Source organism: Suncus etruscus, chromosome 6, assembly GCF_024139225.1.
Source record: "Suncus etruscus isolate mSunEtr1 chromosome 6, mSunEtr1.pri.cur, whole genome shotgun sequence".
Taxonomy (NCBI): Eukaryota; Metazoa; Chordata; class Mammalia; order Eulipotyphla; family Soricidae; genus Suncus; species Suncus etruscus.
Window position 1 is genome coordinate 101,918,293 of NC_064853.1, and position 17,556 is coordinate 101,935,848.

At 42.3% G+C, this 17,556-nt stretch overlaps 1 protein-coding gene across 1 annotated transcript in view; it reads right to left on the bottom strand.

Moving 5' to 3' along the window:
• Positions 1–4,421: 4,421 nt before the first annotated feature.
• EPHB1 (EPH receptor B1) overlaps positions 4,422–17,556 on the bottom strand; it is a 411,882-nt gene continuing 398,747 nt past the window's right edge. The window contains exons 14-16 of the mRNA XM_049775927.1: positions 11,580–11,773; positions 9,765–9,920; positions 4,422–5,869 (exon numbers count right to left, since the gene is read on the bottom strand). Coding sequence (XP_049631884.1) covers positions 5,761–5,869; positions 9,765–9,920; positions 11,580–11,773 — 459 coding nt within the window. The 3' untranslated portion in view covers positions 4,422–5,760. The remainder of the gene's footprint in view (positions 5,870–9,764; positions 9,921–11,579; positions 11,774–17,556) is intronic.

Below are 17,556 nucleotides of genomic sequence, written 5' to 3' on the forward strand. Positions count from 1 at the left end.
GTAAGGCTTTGGCTGAGAATCCAAATTGTGATAAAAGAAACCCAACCAGGGCCTGTGAGAATAGGGTGAGGTGGAAGCAAGCAATGGAAGACTCCCATGCCCCCAGGACTATGATGGCAGCATATTCTTTATCTCTGCCTCTGGGTCAGTCTATCCACACACCCTTAACAAAGTCTACCTAAGACCTAAATCTCACCTGCTTCCTGCCAGGCTGGATTTGAAAGATTCTCAGATCCATGTCCCCACTCTCCTTGGGAACCAGTAGAGCTCAAAAGCCTCTTTGATATAACTGCAGCCTCCATTTGTCTTCAATTGAATGGAATTGCTTCCAGAGAAAGCCTAAATGCCCTCCCCTGTCTGACTCAGCCCCAATTAGAACCTGGGCAAAAGGAAATCTCTGATCCACCTAGAAAATGTAACTTCTGGAGCACAGAGCTTACTTTGATGTGGTTCTTAGATGGTTTACTACTCAACTTTAGGGTATCCTTGTAACCTTCCAGGAGGCCCAGAACATTGAGGTTGTTGGCTGCCAATAAACCCAAGCCTATGCTTCTTCCTTGTTTTATGTTCCAGGGACCTGGTCATTTCCTCAGCCAGCTGGTGCCAGCACCATTATTTCTGCCTTAGTATAAGATTCCCAGGATAGGTCACAGAAGCCATCTCAGAATCTAGCAACTGTGAGGCTGCTGCACTTGTAATGTCTGCCTTGTGCATCTCATTTTGTTCACTCTACTAGTCCCTATCCTACCATCATGAATTTAGTCCTCAACTGAATTTCCATTCTGGTGTATTGTCAAGTATTACATCTAATCTTTAATATTCAGTATGGTAGGGTATCTCACTAAGAATCCCACAAGCTAGCTTTGCACAAAACTAGGGGGCAGTTAGTGGGCACTGAAAAGGCAGATTATTTTAATAGTGTATGTGCCTAGTTAACATCTGTGAGCTTCAATGGTCTCTAGATGATACATAAATATACACTCTGTGGATATATTACTTTTATTCTTCATCCCTATCTTCAAGTGTTAGAGGAAGGGAGGTAAAAGGCAGAGAGGGTATATGTACCACAGTTTCTTTAGCCATTCGTCTGCTAAAGGGCATCTTGGTTGTTTCCAGAGTCTTGCTATGGTAAATAGTGCTGCAATGAATATAGGTGTAAGGAAGGGGTTTTTGTATTGTATTTTTGTGTTCCTAGGGTATATTCCTAGGAGAGGTATAACTGGATCGTATGGGAGCTCGATTTCCAGTTTTTGGAGGAATCTCCATATCGCTTTCCATAAAGGTTGAACTAGACGGCATTCCCACCAGCAGTGGATAAGAGTTCCTTTCTCTCCACATCTCTGCCAACATTGTTTATTCTCATTCTTTGTGATGTGTGCCATTCTCTGTGGTGTGAGGTGGTACATATACACAATGGAATATTATGCAGCTGTCAGAAGAGATGAAGTCATGAAATTTTCCTATACATGGATGTACACGGAATCTATTATGCTGAGTGAAATAAGTCAGAGAGAGAGAGAAAAACGCAGGATGGTCTCGCTCATCTATGGGTTTTAAGAAAAATGAAAGACATTCTTGCAATAATAATTTTCAGACACAAAAGAGAAAAGAGCTGGAAGTTCCAGCTCACCTCAGGAAGCTCACCACAAAGAGTGATGAGTTTAGTTAGAGAAATAACTACATTTTGAACTGTCCTAATAATGAGAATGTATGAGGGAAATTGAGAGCCTCTTTAGAGTACAGGCGGGGGTCGGGTGGGGAGGAGGGAGACTTGGGACATTGGTGATGGGAATGTTGCACTGGTGATGGGTGGTGTTCTTTACATGACTGAAACCCAAACACAATCATGTATGTAATCAAGGTGTTTAAAAAAATAGAAAAATAATAATATAATAAATTTAAGAAAAAAAAAGGCAGAGAGGGGGGTAAATATAACGCTCAAATTTTTCCCAAAAAAATGCCCTTCAAGATCCTCATCATTCAGGAACACTCCTTGATGTGGAGATCATGAATCAGTTGGTAGAAGCCCATCCCTGGAATTCTGTGCATAGCCACAAATCCTCTAGCTCTAGCTCACATCATAGGGCCAAGTTGTGTGGTTTTTTTGTTTGTTGTTTTTTGGTTTTTGAGTCCCACCCAGCAGCACTCAGGGTTACTCCTGGCTCTACCCTCAGAAATCACTCCTGGAAGGCTCGGGGACCAAATGGGCTGCCAGGATTCGAACCACCATTCTTCTGCATGCAAGGCAAATGCCTTGCCTTCATGCTATCTCTGAGCCCCCCCCCCCCTTTTTTTTGGTTTTTAGGTCACACCCATTAGCGCTCAGGGGTTACTCCTGGTTCTGCACTCAGACATCGCTCCTGGCAGGCTCGGGGGACCATATGGGATGCTGGGATTTGAACCACTGGCCTTCTACATGCAACACAAACACCTTACCTCCATGTTATTCTCCAGCCCCAAGTTGTGTTTTTAAAAAAGAATTCAAGTTGGATTCAATTCCTGGCCATACAATGAAGCAGCACGTGCAATTAAAATGCCATGGTCCCTCTGAAGGTACAGTTCCTGATGCTTAAGTGGTCATGGGCACTGACCCCTCTGGACTACAGTACAGACCAGCCTCTCTTCCAAATGCAGGCTAGGGAGTGAGAGCTCAGTCCCCCTTTGGAGGGAGCTCCAAATACTCAATGACTGTAGGTGATTCACAAGTCTTTGCTTTGCTACTATTATCAGCAGGCACAGGATAAAAGGTCAGTGGAATATAATGGTTCTCATAGTCTTGCTCCTTAGCTAGCAGAATCACACCACCTATTAACTTTTGAGAAATGCAGATTGCAAGATTCCACTCCATCTTAACCAGAAACTTATGGCAGAACCCTAAATGTGTGCTGTCATGCTTTCTCTAGTAAAAACTAATGCATGCTTGTGTCAAAGTCATGGGGATCACTGGGAAGGCATGGAGCAAAAATTCTAACTCTACCCTGTATGTTTTAGGAAATGTCTTTGTCTCTGTTTGCTCATCTAAAAGATAGAAGCAATAATGTGTTTACTTCTACTTCACAAAACTCTGGTGACGAACTTAACTGGTGTTAAGTTCCCAACATCATGTCCCATGCAGGAACACTAATCTTCACTAGAGGCGACTGTTGCTTTCTGAGTAGACATATGGGGAAACTGAAGCTCAGAGAAGTTGATGTAGCTCCCAGCCCTGTAAGTACCACAAAGGGCTCGTGCATAAAGAGATGATCTGGGTTTAGGTCTGGGCTACCACTGAGAACTATACCTTTCCCTTCCTCTCCTTCTATCATCCCCATCTCCTTCTCTCTTCCTACATCCCCCTTACTCCAATTGTCTCCATCACTCCATGCCATTTTCCCTTTCTCTCCTTCAGTCTGCCTCTCTCTTCCTCTCTCCTTTTCCTGTCCCTGTCTTCCTTCATCTCTTTTCTCACTGCTCACCTCTGCAGTGAATGTTAAGCACCTCTGTAGAATGTTATGGTGAAACCAAATCGAAGTGTAGAGCATGGTCTTTATCTTATCCATGTTTTGTTTGTGAGAAAAGAAGTTGACTTTGTGGAGGTCCAGGGAGGATTCCAAATGCATGTAGAATTTGGTGACAAATTAAATAATTCATTCCTGTTAATATATTAATCAAATTGCCTTATAAGATACTTGCTAAGATTGAAGATACTTTGTAAAATACCTTGTAAGTCTTAAGTGTTTGGGGTGGATTTGGAATGTGGATTTGTACCTTCCACATTAATATGGAATTTTTCTTTCTGTGACTGTATTGGGGCCCTATCTGACCATGTGTACTCAAATGATATGAATTTTATTTACCTTCTCCCACTCCCTAGAGGTTAATTACTGAGAAATGCTTGATGTTGTCTCCCACGGTCCAATTTGTATCCCTTGGCCAATGAGAATCTTTCAAAGATTCAGATTTCAAAAAATTTTTCCTGCTTTAGAGAACCTTGGCTCCTGACTTTGAAACATAAAGCTACTTATAAATTGAAAGTTCCCCAGGACTGGAGATGTCTAATCCCACTTTAAAGAAACATTAGGTAAACAACAGGAGAATAAAAGGAAGTTGCCTCACCCCTCCAGTTCAACTTTGCCTCCACAGACTCAACTTTAGGAATTTTGATAAAACAGGATGTGAACTAAAATGCAGTATTAAAAGTGAATTCATCGTTGATCCTATCTGATTAATGATTATGTTTATTAGCCAGTAACTTAAGCCACACACTTAAGGATTCATTGCCTCATAGTTATTGAGTTCATCCTTTTCTTCATGTCAGTGAGAGACTATAATACCTTCTTAGAGATCAGAAATACATAATGTGTTATTAGAAGGACAACGGATAATGTTCTCCTATAATTTGTGGACAAACACTGGAGTTCAGAAGACATACTCTGACACCATTCTATGTAAACCCAGACATGCTTCTGCTCATTTTAATTAGACAGATAAAATTAGCAAGGAGATTAAGGTAAAAGGAAAAATTAAAAATATTTCCATGTTAAGTGGGATTTACAAAAGTGAACTGAACAATGAGGTACACGAAGGAACATAAAGAGAAACACAGACACATCTGAAGCATTCCTTAATGCCACACAGCCACAGCCAGTCCACAGATAGGATCAGAGGACTCTCCGTTGCCACCTCTTGAATCGCAGATTCCAGGGATATGGAGAACATTCTCCAGAAACACTTTCCTTCTCCTTCTCTTCAGACGTTAATAACAATAATTCACCCGTCGGTATCATTCTAGAGTGTCCCACACTGCATCCAATTCAAACCACTCACCTGTTTCCTGTTTAAATTTGCAAGCTCTTGAGAGTTGTTGCCCCTGTCATTTTAATTTCCTTCCTACCCTCTTTCCTCATGAGGCCAATAGGCCAGTGGGTCACCCAGAAAGCCAAACCCACCCCAGGTTCTTGTTTCCCAGGGGCAAAGACTTCCTGATTCTTGTCTGTATCTGTTACGAACAAGCACAATCATTTTAGAACACAGACATACATAGTGTGCTTTTGCACATGGAAACAGGTTTTTCTCTTTCATTTTTGTTTTGTCTAATTTGTGGTGTCTTTTTCCTTTTTGCAAAAAATGCAAACAAAAGAAAAACAAGATTTTCAATTGAAGGTACATCTCTTCTTCAATATGAAGACATTAATTGAATTGGTTGGATCCCCCATGCAGTGGTCAGCAAAGTCCTTTGGCAACTGACAGAACAACATCTGGAGACTCAGGAGCTGGGTTTGTTTGAAGAAACTTCCCTTCATGAGTCATGAGCAAAGGGACATGGATGTGGGAGTAGGGAGAGAATTCTTGGGGGGAGTACGAAAGGAGAAAAGAAAAGAATGTCATTGGTGAGGAAGAAATGGAAAGTGCTTCTGTTTCTTTCCTCAACCTCCTTCCCTTTCTTTTTGTGGGCAGACGGCCTCACCCACCTGGCTCCTGGGTGTAAGCGGCCTGCTCTCCATCCCCCCAATGCATACTGTTTTCTCTTCGTTTCTGTTGAACATCACCTTCCATTTCTTTATTATTTTATATTTGGTTTCCCATGGCATTCTCCATATATTTCTTTCACTGAGAAATGACAGATGCCTACTAAAACAGGTCCATTTTGTTCTTCATTGATGATAGCCAATTTTTTAGTGAGAAGCTAGTCCCTTCAGAACTTTCTGCAGTGGTCAACCTCTGATTCCCTCTCAAGCCAGGTCATTTTCCTTCTTCTCCTCTCCCCAGAGATGAGAGTTCTCATGCCATTGCTGTTGGTGACTGACTCATTTGGACCCTCATAGAATGAACGCTGTTCAGTATCTTCTTCTGATGTCCTGCCAAGGTGACCCCTATTCTCAGGAGATCTCTAGGAGAGAAAAAGTTACCAAGGAAAGTTCTTTAGTGTTAGAACGACTTTTCATGGATCAACATGCATCTCTTAAGGCAAGCTCCTGATAAAGATCAGGGAGACATATAGAAATTTAGAATCCCAAGCATTTAGAAACCTCCCAAATAGACATTTAAGTTTTTATTATGGTGCGGTTTTGAGGGTGGCATATGCTATGGTATTCAGTACATACTATGTACTCAGGGATCGCTTTTGGCTCAGTGTCCATATGTGGTGCCTGGAATTAAACCCAGGTCAGCCCCATGACAGGTAAGCATTTTAGCTGCTATACTATATTGCTCTGTCCTCTAGAACACCATATTTGTTTATCTGATTTTTTATTTTTGCCACAAGCAACTAGCTATTTCCTTGCTCAGCATCATGTTATGTAGGCTTTGTCTTTGTCTACAATACCCCTTTAACTCAGACAGCCCCAGATGTGTTGTGCTTTTCCTTTACTCTGCTCAAGGATTTCTAAACTGAAGGGTTTCAGCCCCTTCATTGTGCCCTTGGACCTATGTACACTGGAACTTTCCCTGCCATTTTATTTTTTGGCACTTCAAGCACACACTGTATGGAGCTCCAGTTATTCTGTGGAGCTTTCTGACTAAATTAGTGTTCACCTACCGAGATTAAAAAGATGTGGGTCTTGCCTGGTTTTCTGATATTTTTCCCCTGAGTTTACATTTTCTGCCTATTTGAATTTTAATGTCATGAATTTTTTAGAGGGATGATCTCAAAATAACTTTCAAATATCTGCCCAAGCAGGAATCCAAGGAATATGTTCAGGAAAGAGTTTGACTTAAATTCTTATTTGAGCTATGAGTCTCAATGTGAACCAGTTCATGGCTTATATTTGAATTTGGGGACACTCAGGCATTGTTCCTTAAAGAAGAATAACAGCATATAACGTTGCCTAAAAGCTTCTCATATGCCCTTATACCACTACTTGATTTATACCTATGGAAGCATTTCATATATATTGGCAAATCACTCAAAAATCGATGATAATAATTTAACAGCAATCACTTTTCATGTGTATCCTTTAGGCAAGCAATCGGCCAAGTGCTTCACATGCAATATTTCATTTATCTTTTGTTGCAAACCAATGGAACATATACTACCATTATCTGCATATTTATAGATAAGGCAAGCAGAGATCAGATAAGTTCTTAAATAAGCTCAAGATCAGATAGCAGGTAAGTGGGGGAAGGAGCTAGTGTGCAAAAGCAGACTGTCTTTCAGCCTCTCTGCAGGATCTAAGACCCTTCTAATAGGTCTAAGATTCTGACTGTATGCCCACTCCATGACCTTGCAAACACAGCAGTGTGCACCTGGCCTATTGCCTGCCTATTGTACTTGCCTCCAGAAGCCCCTGTTCTGACCTTCCACAATCTGTGTCTCTCCTGACCCCCTTTCCGATGACACTTAGTGCCCATGTGTTGTGCTGGTTAGTGTGTCTAATGTCTTTTATCTTTTTAGCAAATATCTCAGTGACGTACTTGATTTTAAAATAATATGTCCCACAATCTCTTTTCTATAGGTGGTTGTTCTTTTCCATGTTTTACCTCTCCAAAAAAAAAAAAAAAAAAAAAAAGAACCAAATTGCTCCAATGTGAAGATTTTTTTTTTACTTTGAACTAAAATCCTCAATTTCCAGTTTCACTTTCATTTTAATCTTTCCCCCTTCTTCATGTGGCTCTTTCTGAACAGAGAAAGTCACTTCATCCTTTCATTTTGGGAGGAATCAAACTGAAGGAAAGTCACAGGAGCAGCCCTGTCTCTGTGGACCCTACACTCCCTTTGTCATGTACATGCAACTATGCAAAATGGGGAAGCTGATTTCCCAGCCCCCAGCACCTCCTTTTTAATTTTTCAGTGCCTGACAATAACTCATAATAGTTTGAGAGTCTTTTTGAGGATTCCCAGGAAAAGAAGTCAGGTGTACCAAAATTAGTTTTGCCATTCAATGGATCCATACTTTTCTATGAATAAATGGGGTGACCCTTTCTGATAAGAACAAATCCCGAATGGCAGTAAATATGCACAGTTGGATGGTGTTGTATATGGTATGACTAGAACTCAATAATGAATAAATTTATAAATGAAAGATGAAAAATTGTTTTATAAGCAACTTTGTAAACCATGGTGTTCAAATAAAGTAATTTTCTAAAATCTAAAAAATTAAAAAGAACAAGCCCTAGAAAAGTGATGCTCGAATGGCTACAAAGTAGGCACCTGGGACACAAACCCAATTATAAAGAAAGTTTTATTTTGGGGCTCAACTGTTGAAGGTAATGACCACCCATCTCTCCCAGACTCATCAACTGGTAAGCCCTAAAAGGAAATTTCAATCCCCTGGTACTGTCCCCAAGACATCACAAAAGGTGACATTGTAATATGTTTGCTTCTAGTTGGAAGGACAGGTCATGTGTTAGGCCGCCAACCCCAGTGATGCAGGTATATCTTGTACCTGAGACAACTGGCAAGGAACCCTCTCAAAAAGAACAGTATTCAAAATTCAACCCTAGTCAACTTTGTCCAGGAGTTCCCTAACTTGGCTGCTCATGTGAATTATTTACAAGCTATTTACAACATATTTAATACATATAGTACAACATATTTGTATGCCTGGTCTCACCACACAACAGAGCAATAAGCTGAAGTGTAGAATAAGAGAGCAGGAATAGTAAACGATTTCTAGGGGTCCAAGGGTAGGCAAATGCTTGGCACTTAGATAAGAAATTGAAACCGGTTGTCAAGAAACCTGGTTTCCATTCTTGCTTTGCCACTCCTGAGTGTAGAAACTTCAGACCTTCCCTTCTCCTACTTTCTGATTTGCTGAAAAGAAAGCTAGGATGAGATATGTATCTCCAAAATGCCAGTTCCACCACACTCTGCTCCTTGGAAATTCAACTTTTTGGTATTTCATAATTATGAATGGCTTTATTCTCTTTTTTTCTTTAGGTATCTCATGATCTTTCCCATGATAATAATACATTAGTGAATTTCTGAGAGAGTGACAAAATGTTCAGTGCTTCCCAAGTGTATTTGATCATGGGATTTTCTTGCTAGGAGAAGGTAGTAATGTTTCCCTAAAGGAGTGCTCCTTAAAGGTTGGTAGGGAAGTGATGCACTGTAGTGCTCTTTAAAACTCTTTCTGATATCTGGGGCCGGCGAGGTGGCGCTAGAAGTAAGGTGTTTGCCTTGCAAGCGCTAGCCAAGGAAGGACCACGGTTTGATCCCCTGGCGTCCCATATGGTCCCCCCCAAGCCAGGGGCAATTTCTGAGCGCTTAGCCAAGAGTAACCCCTGAGCATCAAAAGGGTGTGGCCCGAAAAACCAAAATAATGAAACTCTTTCTGATCTCATCTGATTTGAATAATGTAATTTTTGGTATCTTTCCATGCTCCTGTGGAAGCTTCAAAAACTGGTAAATATATTTTTTGGTGGGGAGGGAAATGTGTGCGTATTTATAAGTACTCTAGTGTCTGCATCCATATGAACACCCCACTACTCCACTCTGTTCAGACTGATGATAATTCAGGTGACGCTTCTTCCTGCTATGCTGTTGACAGTGCTGGCTGGCTGTGCTTTTTCCATCTGGATGCTCTCTTTGATGGGTTTGGTTTAAAAACTTAAACAGAGAGGGGACTCAGTGATTAGATTAAATGACATATGGCTGGAACTTTAACAGAATCTCATTTGGGGGCCTTGAGTGGATTCTGGCCCCCACGCTCCCTCTTCTCCACCACCTGGCTGAGGTACTCCCCAACCAGGTTGAATTCTGCATGTGAGCAGAAGTCTGACTACAACAGGGAAGGAAACCAACTAACCCCTGCATGAGCTGGAGAGAACACAAATACATCACTTACTCGGATGTCATCTGAGCCACCAGCTGGAGGGAGGTGAAGCCGGCAGTGAGGAAGCTGTCCCTGTACTGGACCATTTTGATGGCACTGAGCCATTCATCCACGGTGGTAAAAGCCGTGAAGTCTGGGATGGAGCGGTCTAGCAGGGGTTGGGAAGGCCTGTGAGACAGAGCATTAGGTAACCCATGGTTAGAATACATGAGAGCCAGGCTCAAAACAAAGATCCCACTTCACAGAGAATCATGACTGATGAGGAAGGCAGGATCAGAGAGGGTCACTAGCAGGTGCTTCTTCCCTTGCAGAATCCTGGGCCGACAGGACTCCTCAAGGCCACATGGCTAGTCCCTTGCCTCTGGTTCTGTCATATGTCCATCAGCTCAGACAGGCAGATGGACAAGCCTACAGTTTGAAAGGAAGAGAAAACCCACATCTTCTCTATAAAGTGAAATCTGAGAATGTCACCATCTGAAGATACTTTTAAAATACATACAGTTCAGAACTTCCCAAATCTAGTCATATTTTCCCCTGCTCCATCCCTATCTACTTTAAATAAATGAAAGAAAGCAGTTTTGCCTCCTTGAAATCTCTCATCTTCCACACCTATGCAAAAGCCTCCACCAAGTCACCAATTTTGTCTCCCATATCCCTTAAACTGTCACTATTTCCCATGATTTAAGGTACCTTCTTTTCTTCAGCACTGTTCTTCCAACCATATATGTATGTCTTCTTATCTCTACCCAAGATTCATTCTGTAGATCCATAATCTTATAAAAATGTAGGTGATCATGCCCATGCACTAATCTAATCCTGTTTTATGACAAACCTTCTGGTGGATTTCCCTTGCTCTGAAGACCTAGTTGAGAAACCTTGGCAGGCCTACAGGTTCTGTGGGTCTCATCCTAGTTCAGCTCTTCAGTCCTACTTCTACCCCAAATCTTAGAAACTTCCCTTTCTACCCCAATATTCTGTTCTTACCACACTTTGGCCTCTACACAATGGGGCTCTGGGCTGGAGCTCAGGTCTCTCTGCTCCTATGATGCTGGCATGCAGGTTATGTCTCCTTGCCCTTCTGCATTCAGCAAAGCTACTAGCACAAAGTATATACTCTAGGTTCAGGTACTTTCTTGCCACTGTGACCTCAAAGTCTCATTTCTATGTTTCATTGAGTGACTATTTGATTGATACATGCTGGTTCTATGTGGATCTAACTTCATGAAGTAGGACCATGTTTATCCTATTCATGTTATAGTACCAACAATTAGCACAAATGCACCCATTTGGTGGAAAGGGTGGATAAGTGAGTTAACACTGCTGCAAATATACGAGAGCAAAGCATACGACAGTGGTTGACAGTTGTTCTGTGCATTTACTCATAACAAACTAAATTGCTTTGCATGTCTTTGTGCCATAGCAATTAGGGCAATAATACATTGCCAAGTCTGCATCCCACCTGCTTAGCAGAATGGCACAGCTAACGAAAGGTTGTCTTTTGTAAATAGGAATTGGGGGAGGGGCTTATGTCAATCAGATCAGATGAGGCTCAACTGTTATTGAGCCCATCCAAAGAGCTCAGTCCACCTGAAGTCAATGGCAGGTGGAGACACAGACAGAATTTCATCAAACATATGTTCACTTCTTGTCTATTGCCCATGCAGAAGGTAGGAAATGTTTGAGAGATGGAGAGAAGGAAAGGAAGACGTCAGAACTTCTTGAACATTGGCTAAGCATAGATCATAATAGATCAACAGCTATCAGTCTGGCTAAAGCAGAATTGTGAGATTTCCAAGCCCTAGGACCACCCTGTACCAGCAGACTCACACGGCGGTGATGGTTGCCACAGTCTTAAGACTTGCCGGATTACGGATCATCTTGTCCAGGGTGTTGACAATTTCTGCAAAGCGAGGTCGGCTGTTACGGTCCTTTTGCCAACAGTCCAGCATGAGCTGGTGGAGAGCAGCTGGGCAGTCCATAGGTGGGGGCAGCCGGTAGTCCTGCTCAATGGCATTAATGACCTACATAACACACATAGAAACAGATTTGACAGTTGGCCAAGCCACCACCTGTCATTCACACATGAACTCTCAGAATGGATCCTCGGAGCAAATACTGGGGCAATTTCTAGTGTCTCCATTCACACACCTCCCAGTGAAAGGACTTGATGTGTACTTGGCTTTCCCTCCTACTCTGGGCTCCCAACAAGCAGGAATGACATCTTCTTTTCCCTTTTTGTCCCAAGCATCTGGCACAGGGTTTGACAAACACTGCACCTTACTCCAAAATGAGAAAAGGAACTAAGCAAAGGCATTCCTGCTCTTCTCTCTGGAAGAAGGTACCAACTTCAGTTCACTGGCAGCTGGTGGCACCCAGGGAGAAGAAACTATGGAAGTGAGGAACCAAGCATCCCAATACATGAAGGAATCTTGTCAAAATCTATGGCAGCCAATCCCTTTCACTATTCAGGGAAAGAAGGAAAAAACTCTCATATTTGAAGAAGAATCTACTTTATGCTACAACTTTCTAGATTCATCTTACATAATGACTGCCTTCATCTTCATGAGGCATCCACAAGATTTGGGTTGAAGATAATTTGGTTAAAATAATTGGTTTCAGTATAATGATAATTGTCAAAATTGCAGGCAGATCTAAAACGATTAGCTCCAATTTTGGCCATTTTTATGGGCTCTGAAAATCTTTTTTTTCTTAAAGAAGTGGGACCTTTAAGGACTTTTTTCTGTCTTTCAAATTGTGTTTTTTACCCTTTGCTTCACAATTTCCAATTCACTGAAATCAATGATGCCTACTCTGTCCTTTTTATAAAAGCAAAAAATAATTGTAAATGAGCCAGTGCTAAACATATGAATTTATTTCCATGCACTCCTAACACCCTTGAAGGCCTGGCATCCAATTCAAGCCTTAAGGTGGTTCCTGGCACCCAATACCAGCCTTAAGGTAGCTTCTGGCTCCCAATGCCAGCCTTAAGGTGGTAGGGAAAATGACCTTTAAAACAGAAACCTACTCACATTTAGAATTAGACAAAAAAGCAGGCGGCATAATCACAGGTGTGGCATAACTTGCATTCCTTAAAACCAAAATTGTGGAGCAATGCTCTCTCTCTCTCTCTCTCTCTCTCTCTCTCTCTCTCTCTCACACACACACACACACACACACACACACACACACACACACACACGAAAGTGCATACCCAGGAGATAGCAAAGGTGGCCTCCAGGTAGGCGACAATAGATATTTCCCTAAGACTTTTCTTTTGTGCTTATTTGTTTGTTTATTTTCTCTAATGATATGTATTGATTTTAGATCAAAACAGGCAAACAGCATTTTTGCAAGAGAGAAATAATTTGGATTTCATTAAATTTCAGGTATTTTTACCTCAACTTTTAAAAAATAGTTCATTTCAGCTCATTCTTCTTACTTTTTTATTTTCTACTTTGGAAATTGGTCAGAAAGTGAGTGTTTTCTATCTATTTATATTTTTTATAAATGCTATGCACATCTACAGGGCATGAGATGGGGCATGAGAAAATATGATACCCTATAGCCATTAGAGATAATCGGGTGTATTACTCCTATTCATTATAGTGAAAAACAAGTAGGTATACAAGCCAGACCAATTTCTCCATAAAAGCAAAAACAGGGACATTTACTTTTCAATTCTATAGCATATCCCTGACAATTGTTGTCTCTGTCCATGCTCTGTCAATCAAAGCATCTTGAGAGTGTATTTTAGACTCATTTCTCCAGGGGAAATAGAAGCACATACAGTGAAATAACTTGCCTGAGGGTTTACAGCTAGTCAATGGAAGGGCTGGAGATATCTCAGGCTTTCTAGGTTCCTGGTATCCTGGGGTGTCATTGTAATCTCAGTTAGTCACAAGTCTTAGTGACTACTGGACATCTTCATAATCATAAATGGAGTGGTTTGAATCAAAATATCTCTGAGGCTGAGCAACTGGGTATCAGGACCATTAGCCTGGCTCTTCACCCCTACTCTTTTCCAACTACTTCCAGGCAGCTATACTGAGGGGCTCAGTCCAAGAGTCCCATCTCATATGTGAGGACAAATGGAGTTCCTATGTTTAAGCTCCTTCTGGGTTGTCTGTGAATAAACTAGGTGAGACATCAGGAGGAGCCTGAGTGCACAATAATATCTCACAAAGTCTTCTAGGGAAAGGCAGCTCATGTTCCCTTAAACTGTGGCCTAGATCTCTATTAAAATTAATGTCAGAGCCCCAGAAGTCATGTTTTCTTAACCAGATAAAAGTCCTCTCAAGTAAGGACCCAGGTAAACACCAGAGTCTACCCCTCTGGACTACCTTTAAACACTCCAAGGACAGCAAAAACCTGGCTATTCCCTTTCCCTGTTGTCTCCCTGCTGGTGAGTAGAGCACAGTAAATCTGGGTCATGCTGGTCCTAGCAAGGCTTAGTGATAAAGGAGTCTGGGCCTTGGGTCCCTGGATCAACATTCCACATTTTGTTGGTTTCTAAACCTTGAAAAATGGCTCAGCTCCCTAAAGCTGAAATTGGGTTGTTTAAAAGTTCACTGGAACCATGAGGGGATATTACTTGGAGACGCCAACTGAGTGTCTTCTCTGTTGAAGGAGAAAGGTTCCACTCCTTCTTGTTTGGAAGTTAGGAAATTAATATTTGACAGGAGTCATGCACTTAGTGGAGACCTAGTACCACATTCCTATTCTTCTCCTTTGGGGATAGAAAAGAGCCATTGGGGATTTCTCCTAGGCATTTGTTAACAAAATGGGACTTTATGCCATTTGCTAGTTCTTCTAGATCATTTTGCTGCTATTACTTTAGTCAATACTCCAAAAGCATGGATGTTTCTTGCACAGATAATGAAAGAAAAGCTATTTCCTTCACCCCAAAGGGAACAAAAAGCCTATGTAGGCCATTAATTGGTGCAGAGGTCACATTGATTTGGTCAGGTTTTCCCTGAAGGAGTAGGCCTTTAGAGATTTGTATTCTACTAAAGATCTGGGTGTTTTCCAAATTTTCTGAGGACATATAATTTATAATCTAATTAAAACATCATTATTTTTTAAAAATTGCAGTCCTCTAATGGGTCTTTGGATCATTGCCCTGCCTGCCTTATTGGTAGGTGCGAAAAAACAGTGAGAGGGGGGTGTGGAGGAAGAAAGGAGGCAGAGAGGAGAAGAAATACCTTTATTTGACCCAGGTCAAATAAACACAAAGATGTCCTTTTAACTGTATATAAACATATGGCCCAAGAGCATGGGAGTGTTCAGGGGGTGTTCTTACTGAGCCCCTTTCCTTGCTTCACAATAGGGTGGGAGAAATGGATGTTAGAAAGATTGGAAGTTTGTAGGCCCCCAAGTGGGGGGCCAGGAGAAGGTGAGAGTATGGTCATCCAAGATACTGTCCCTGAGCTGGCTGCTCGCCACCAATGAATTAAAGAGGCAGCTCTCTAAGCCATCCCAAAGGTCAGTGCCAGAAAATGTCCTGGGACCCAGGGACAGGGATAATATGAGACAGACAACAGCCTTTGCTTATATGCAGAAGAAAATGGTCTGAAAGCCCGTGGTCTAACCCCGGGGCCTCAAGTCCCAGAGGAAGTAACTGTTCATTCTCTAGGAAATGAGTAGAGCCTCTCCTTGCCCTCTGTGGTGTCCTTATGGGGCAACAGGCTGCCCTGGGCAGCCTCCTTCATATGCTGTATGACCATACACATAGGAGAGGACGTGGAAGAGCTCAGAGCAGTGGAGAAACCAGGGCAGAGGGGGTTAAGCTGAGCTCTGATGTTCAATAAAACCACAGCTCCTCTCCACAGATACTGCCACTCTCATTATCTCTGTCAATCAGACCCGAGCAGCAGAACTTCCAAGTTCTCTCTCTGGCTGACAAACTCTCTGTACATGTTCAAAGACCTTCCTGGGCTCCAGAAGCCCAATTACCGGCACTCCGACTTGCCTCTGCAATTCTCTTTCTTAAAGCATTTCAATTGTCATCTATAAAATCCTTTACTGTCACCACCTCAGTAGTTTCTGACGAGTGGGGCTGCAGGCCGAGCTGTTGCTGGCTCTCTCCCAGGCCAGTTCAGAAAGCCTGGAAAAAGCCTCGGTTCCCTCCCCCTTTGCAGAGAACAGCACAGGGCTTAGCAGCCTTATTTAAGAGAAATGCAACACAATTAAAATAAACGGCTATTTTGCAGATACTCTCGAACCCTTTGAAGCCCAGTTCAAGTGTCACATATGTGGGAAGTCCTCCCTCTCCCATTCAAATGTTCCCACAGTCCTATGTGTAAGCCTACCCTGGACTGTAACATCCTCTCCACACTCCCATCCCCAGTAGAACCAGCAAGCATAATGCTTTGTCATGGTTAGTACACACAGTGCATTCAAGAAATGAATGTTTGGGAATTTGGGAAGTCTACCAGCATATATTCCCTTTGTTTCATTATAGGTGGAAGTATTCGCTGAAACTATCTTGAATGTCAGATCTTGCCTGTCAGACTTTTTATTTTTTTAATTCATTCTATGTGTGCAGAATTGTTTTTAATCAGATTAAAACCTCTGGGTGGACAGGACTGGTTCTGCTCTCAATGACTCACATTTCTGGCCCATCTGGTTGCTGTCTGGACAGAACCAGGGTACTGCTGGTTTCATGCAAGCAGTCCGGCATCAATCTGACACTTTCTGATTTAACATAGTCCAGGAGCCAGCCCGGGTGAGGCATGGATAATCCTGTATAATAGAGGACTGAGACGTCACACATGGTAGGTATCAGAAACCTGGTTATGGATGTAGCCTTTTCACTGCTGCACCCAAGGGAGCCAGGAGCTTTGTCCAAGCAGCCCTGCTGCTCTGCCTCCTTGCTGAAAAATGCTGCCAGAGCCAACAGGTCACCCCCTTCCTTAATTTTCCAACCTGGTTGGAGAGAAGATGAGGTGAGGGACCATTTCTCAAATGTGTCAGAGCCCAGGCGCACAGAGAGTCTTGTGCCCTGCCTGGACTCTAGTGTCCCCTTCCTCGTGGTTTTTAAAAGTTGGGCAAGAAAATAAATATCCCCAGGGACCCGGATAAAGGCCTTGAAAATGGTGATCTTCTTAGCTCCAAGAAGGTATTCAGAATACAAAAAAAAAAAAAAAAGAAAGAAAGAAAAAAAAGCAGATGCAGGGAACAGTGAGGGTCCAAGGCAGCAAGTAAACCCAAACATTACTTTTCAGTGGAACCTTATTAAGGTTTTCTTCACTTCTTGTAAGTTGAGAGCCAAAGGTTCATCTGGAGCATTTTCATCAGGCCTCTACTCAGTGCAACATGGATCTTCCTCCTCTTTCCTGCCTCAAATTTTCCTAGCCCTGAGAAATGCCTGCAAGAACATGGTCATTGCAGAAAGGGTCCCATTCCTTCACATTCCTGTGACTTTGGAAGTTTGCTTGGCTGCCCTTTCACTGAAGGAGGACTTGACTTCAATAGATTCTTGGAGAGATGGAGGCCTTTTTTATAATTTCCTCTCTGCTTTGGGGGCTACAGCCCTAGATACTTACAACTTCCCTATGTGTTTGTTTCTTTAGGGTCACTCCTGATGGTACTCAGGAGACTTGTGTGCTGCCAGGGATCAAACCTAGGGATCAAATCTAGGACTTCTGCCTGCAAAGTCTGCAACCCTTTGATTCCTCACTTAAAGCTGAGAGGTAGAGTCCCAGGCAAGACCACGGCTGGCTCAGGAGTACAGCAGATCTGAAAGGCAGCTCCACTCTCAGACAGCTCTTGGTCTCACACACAGGAAGGAGAGCATACAGACTGG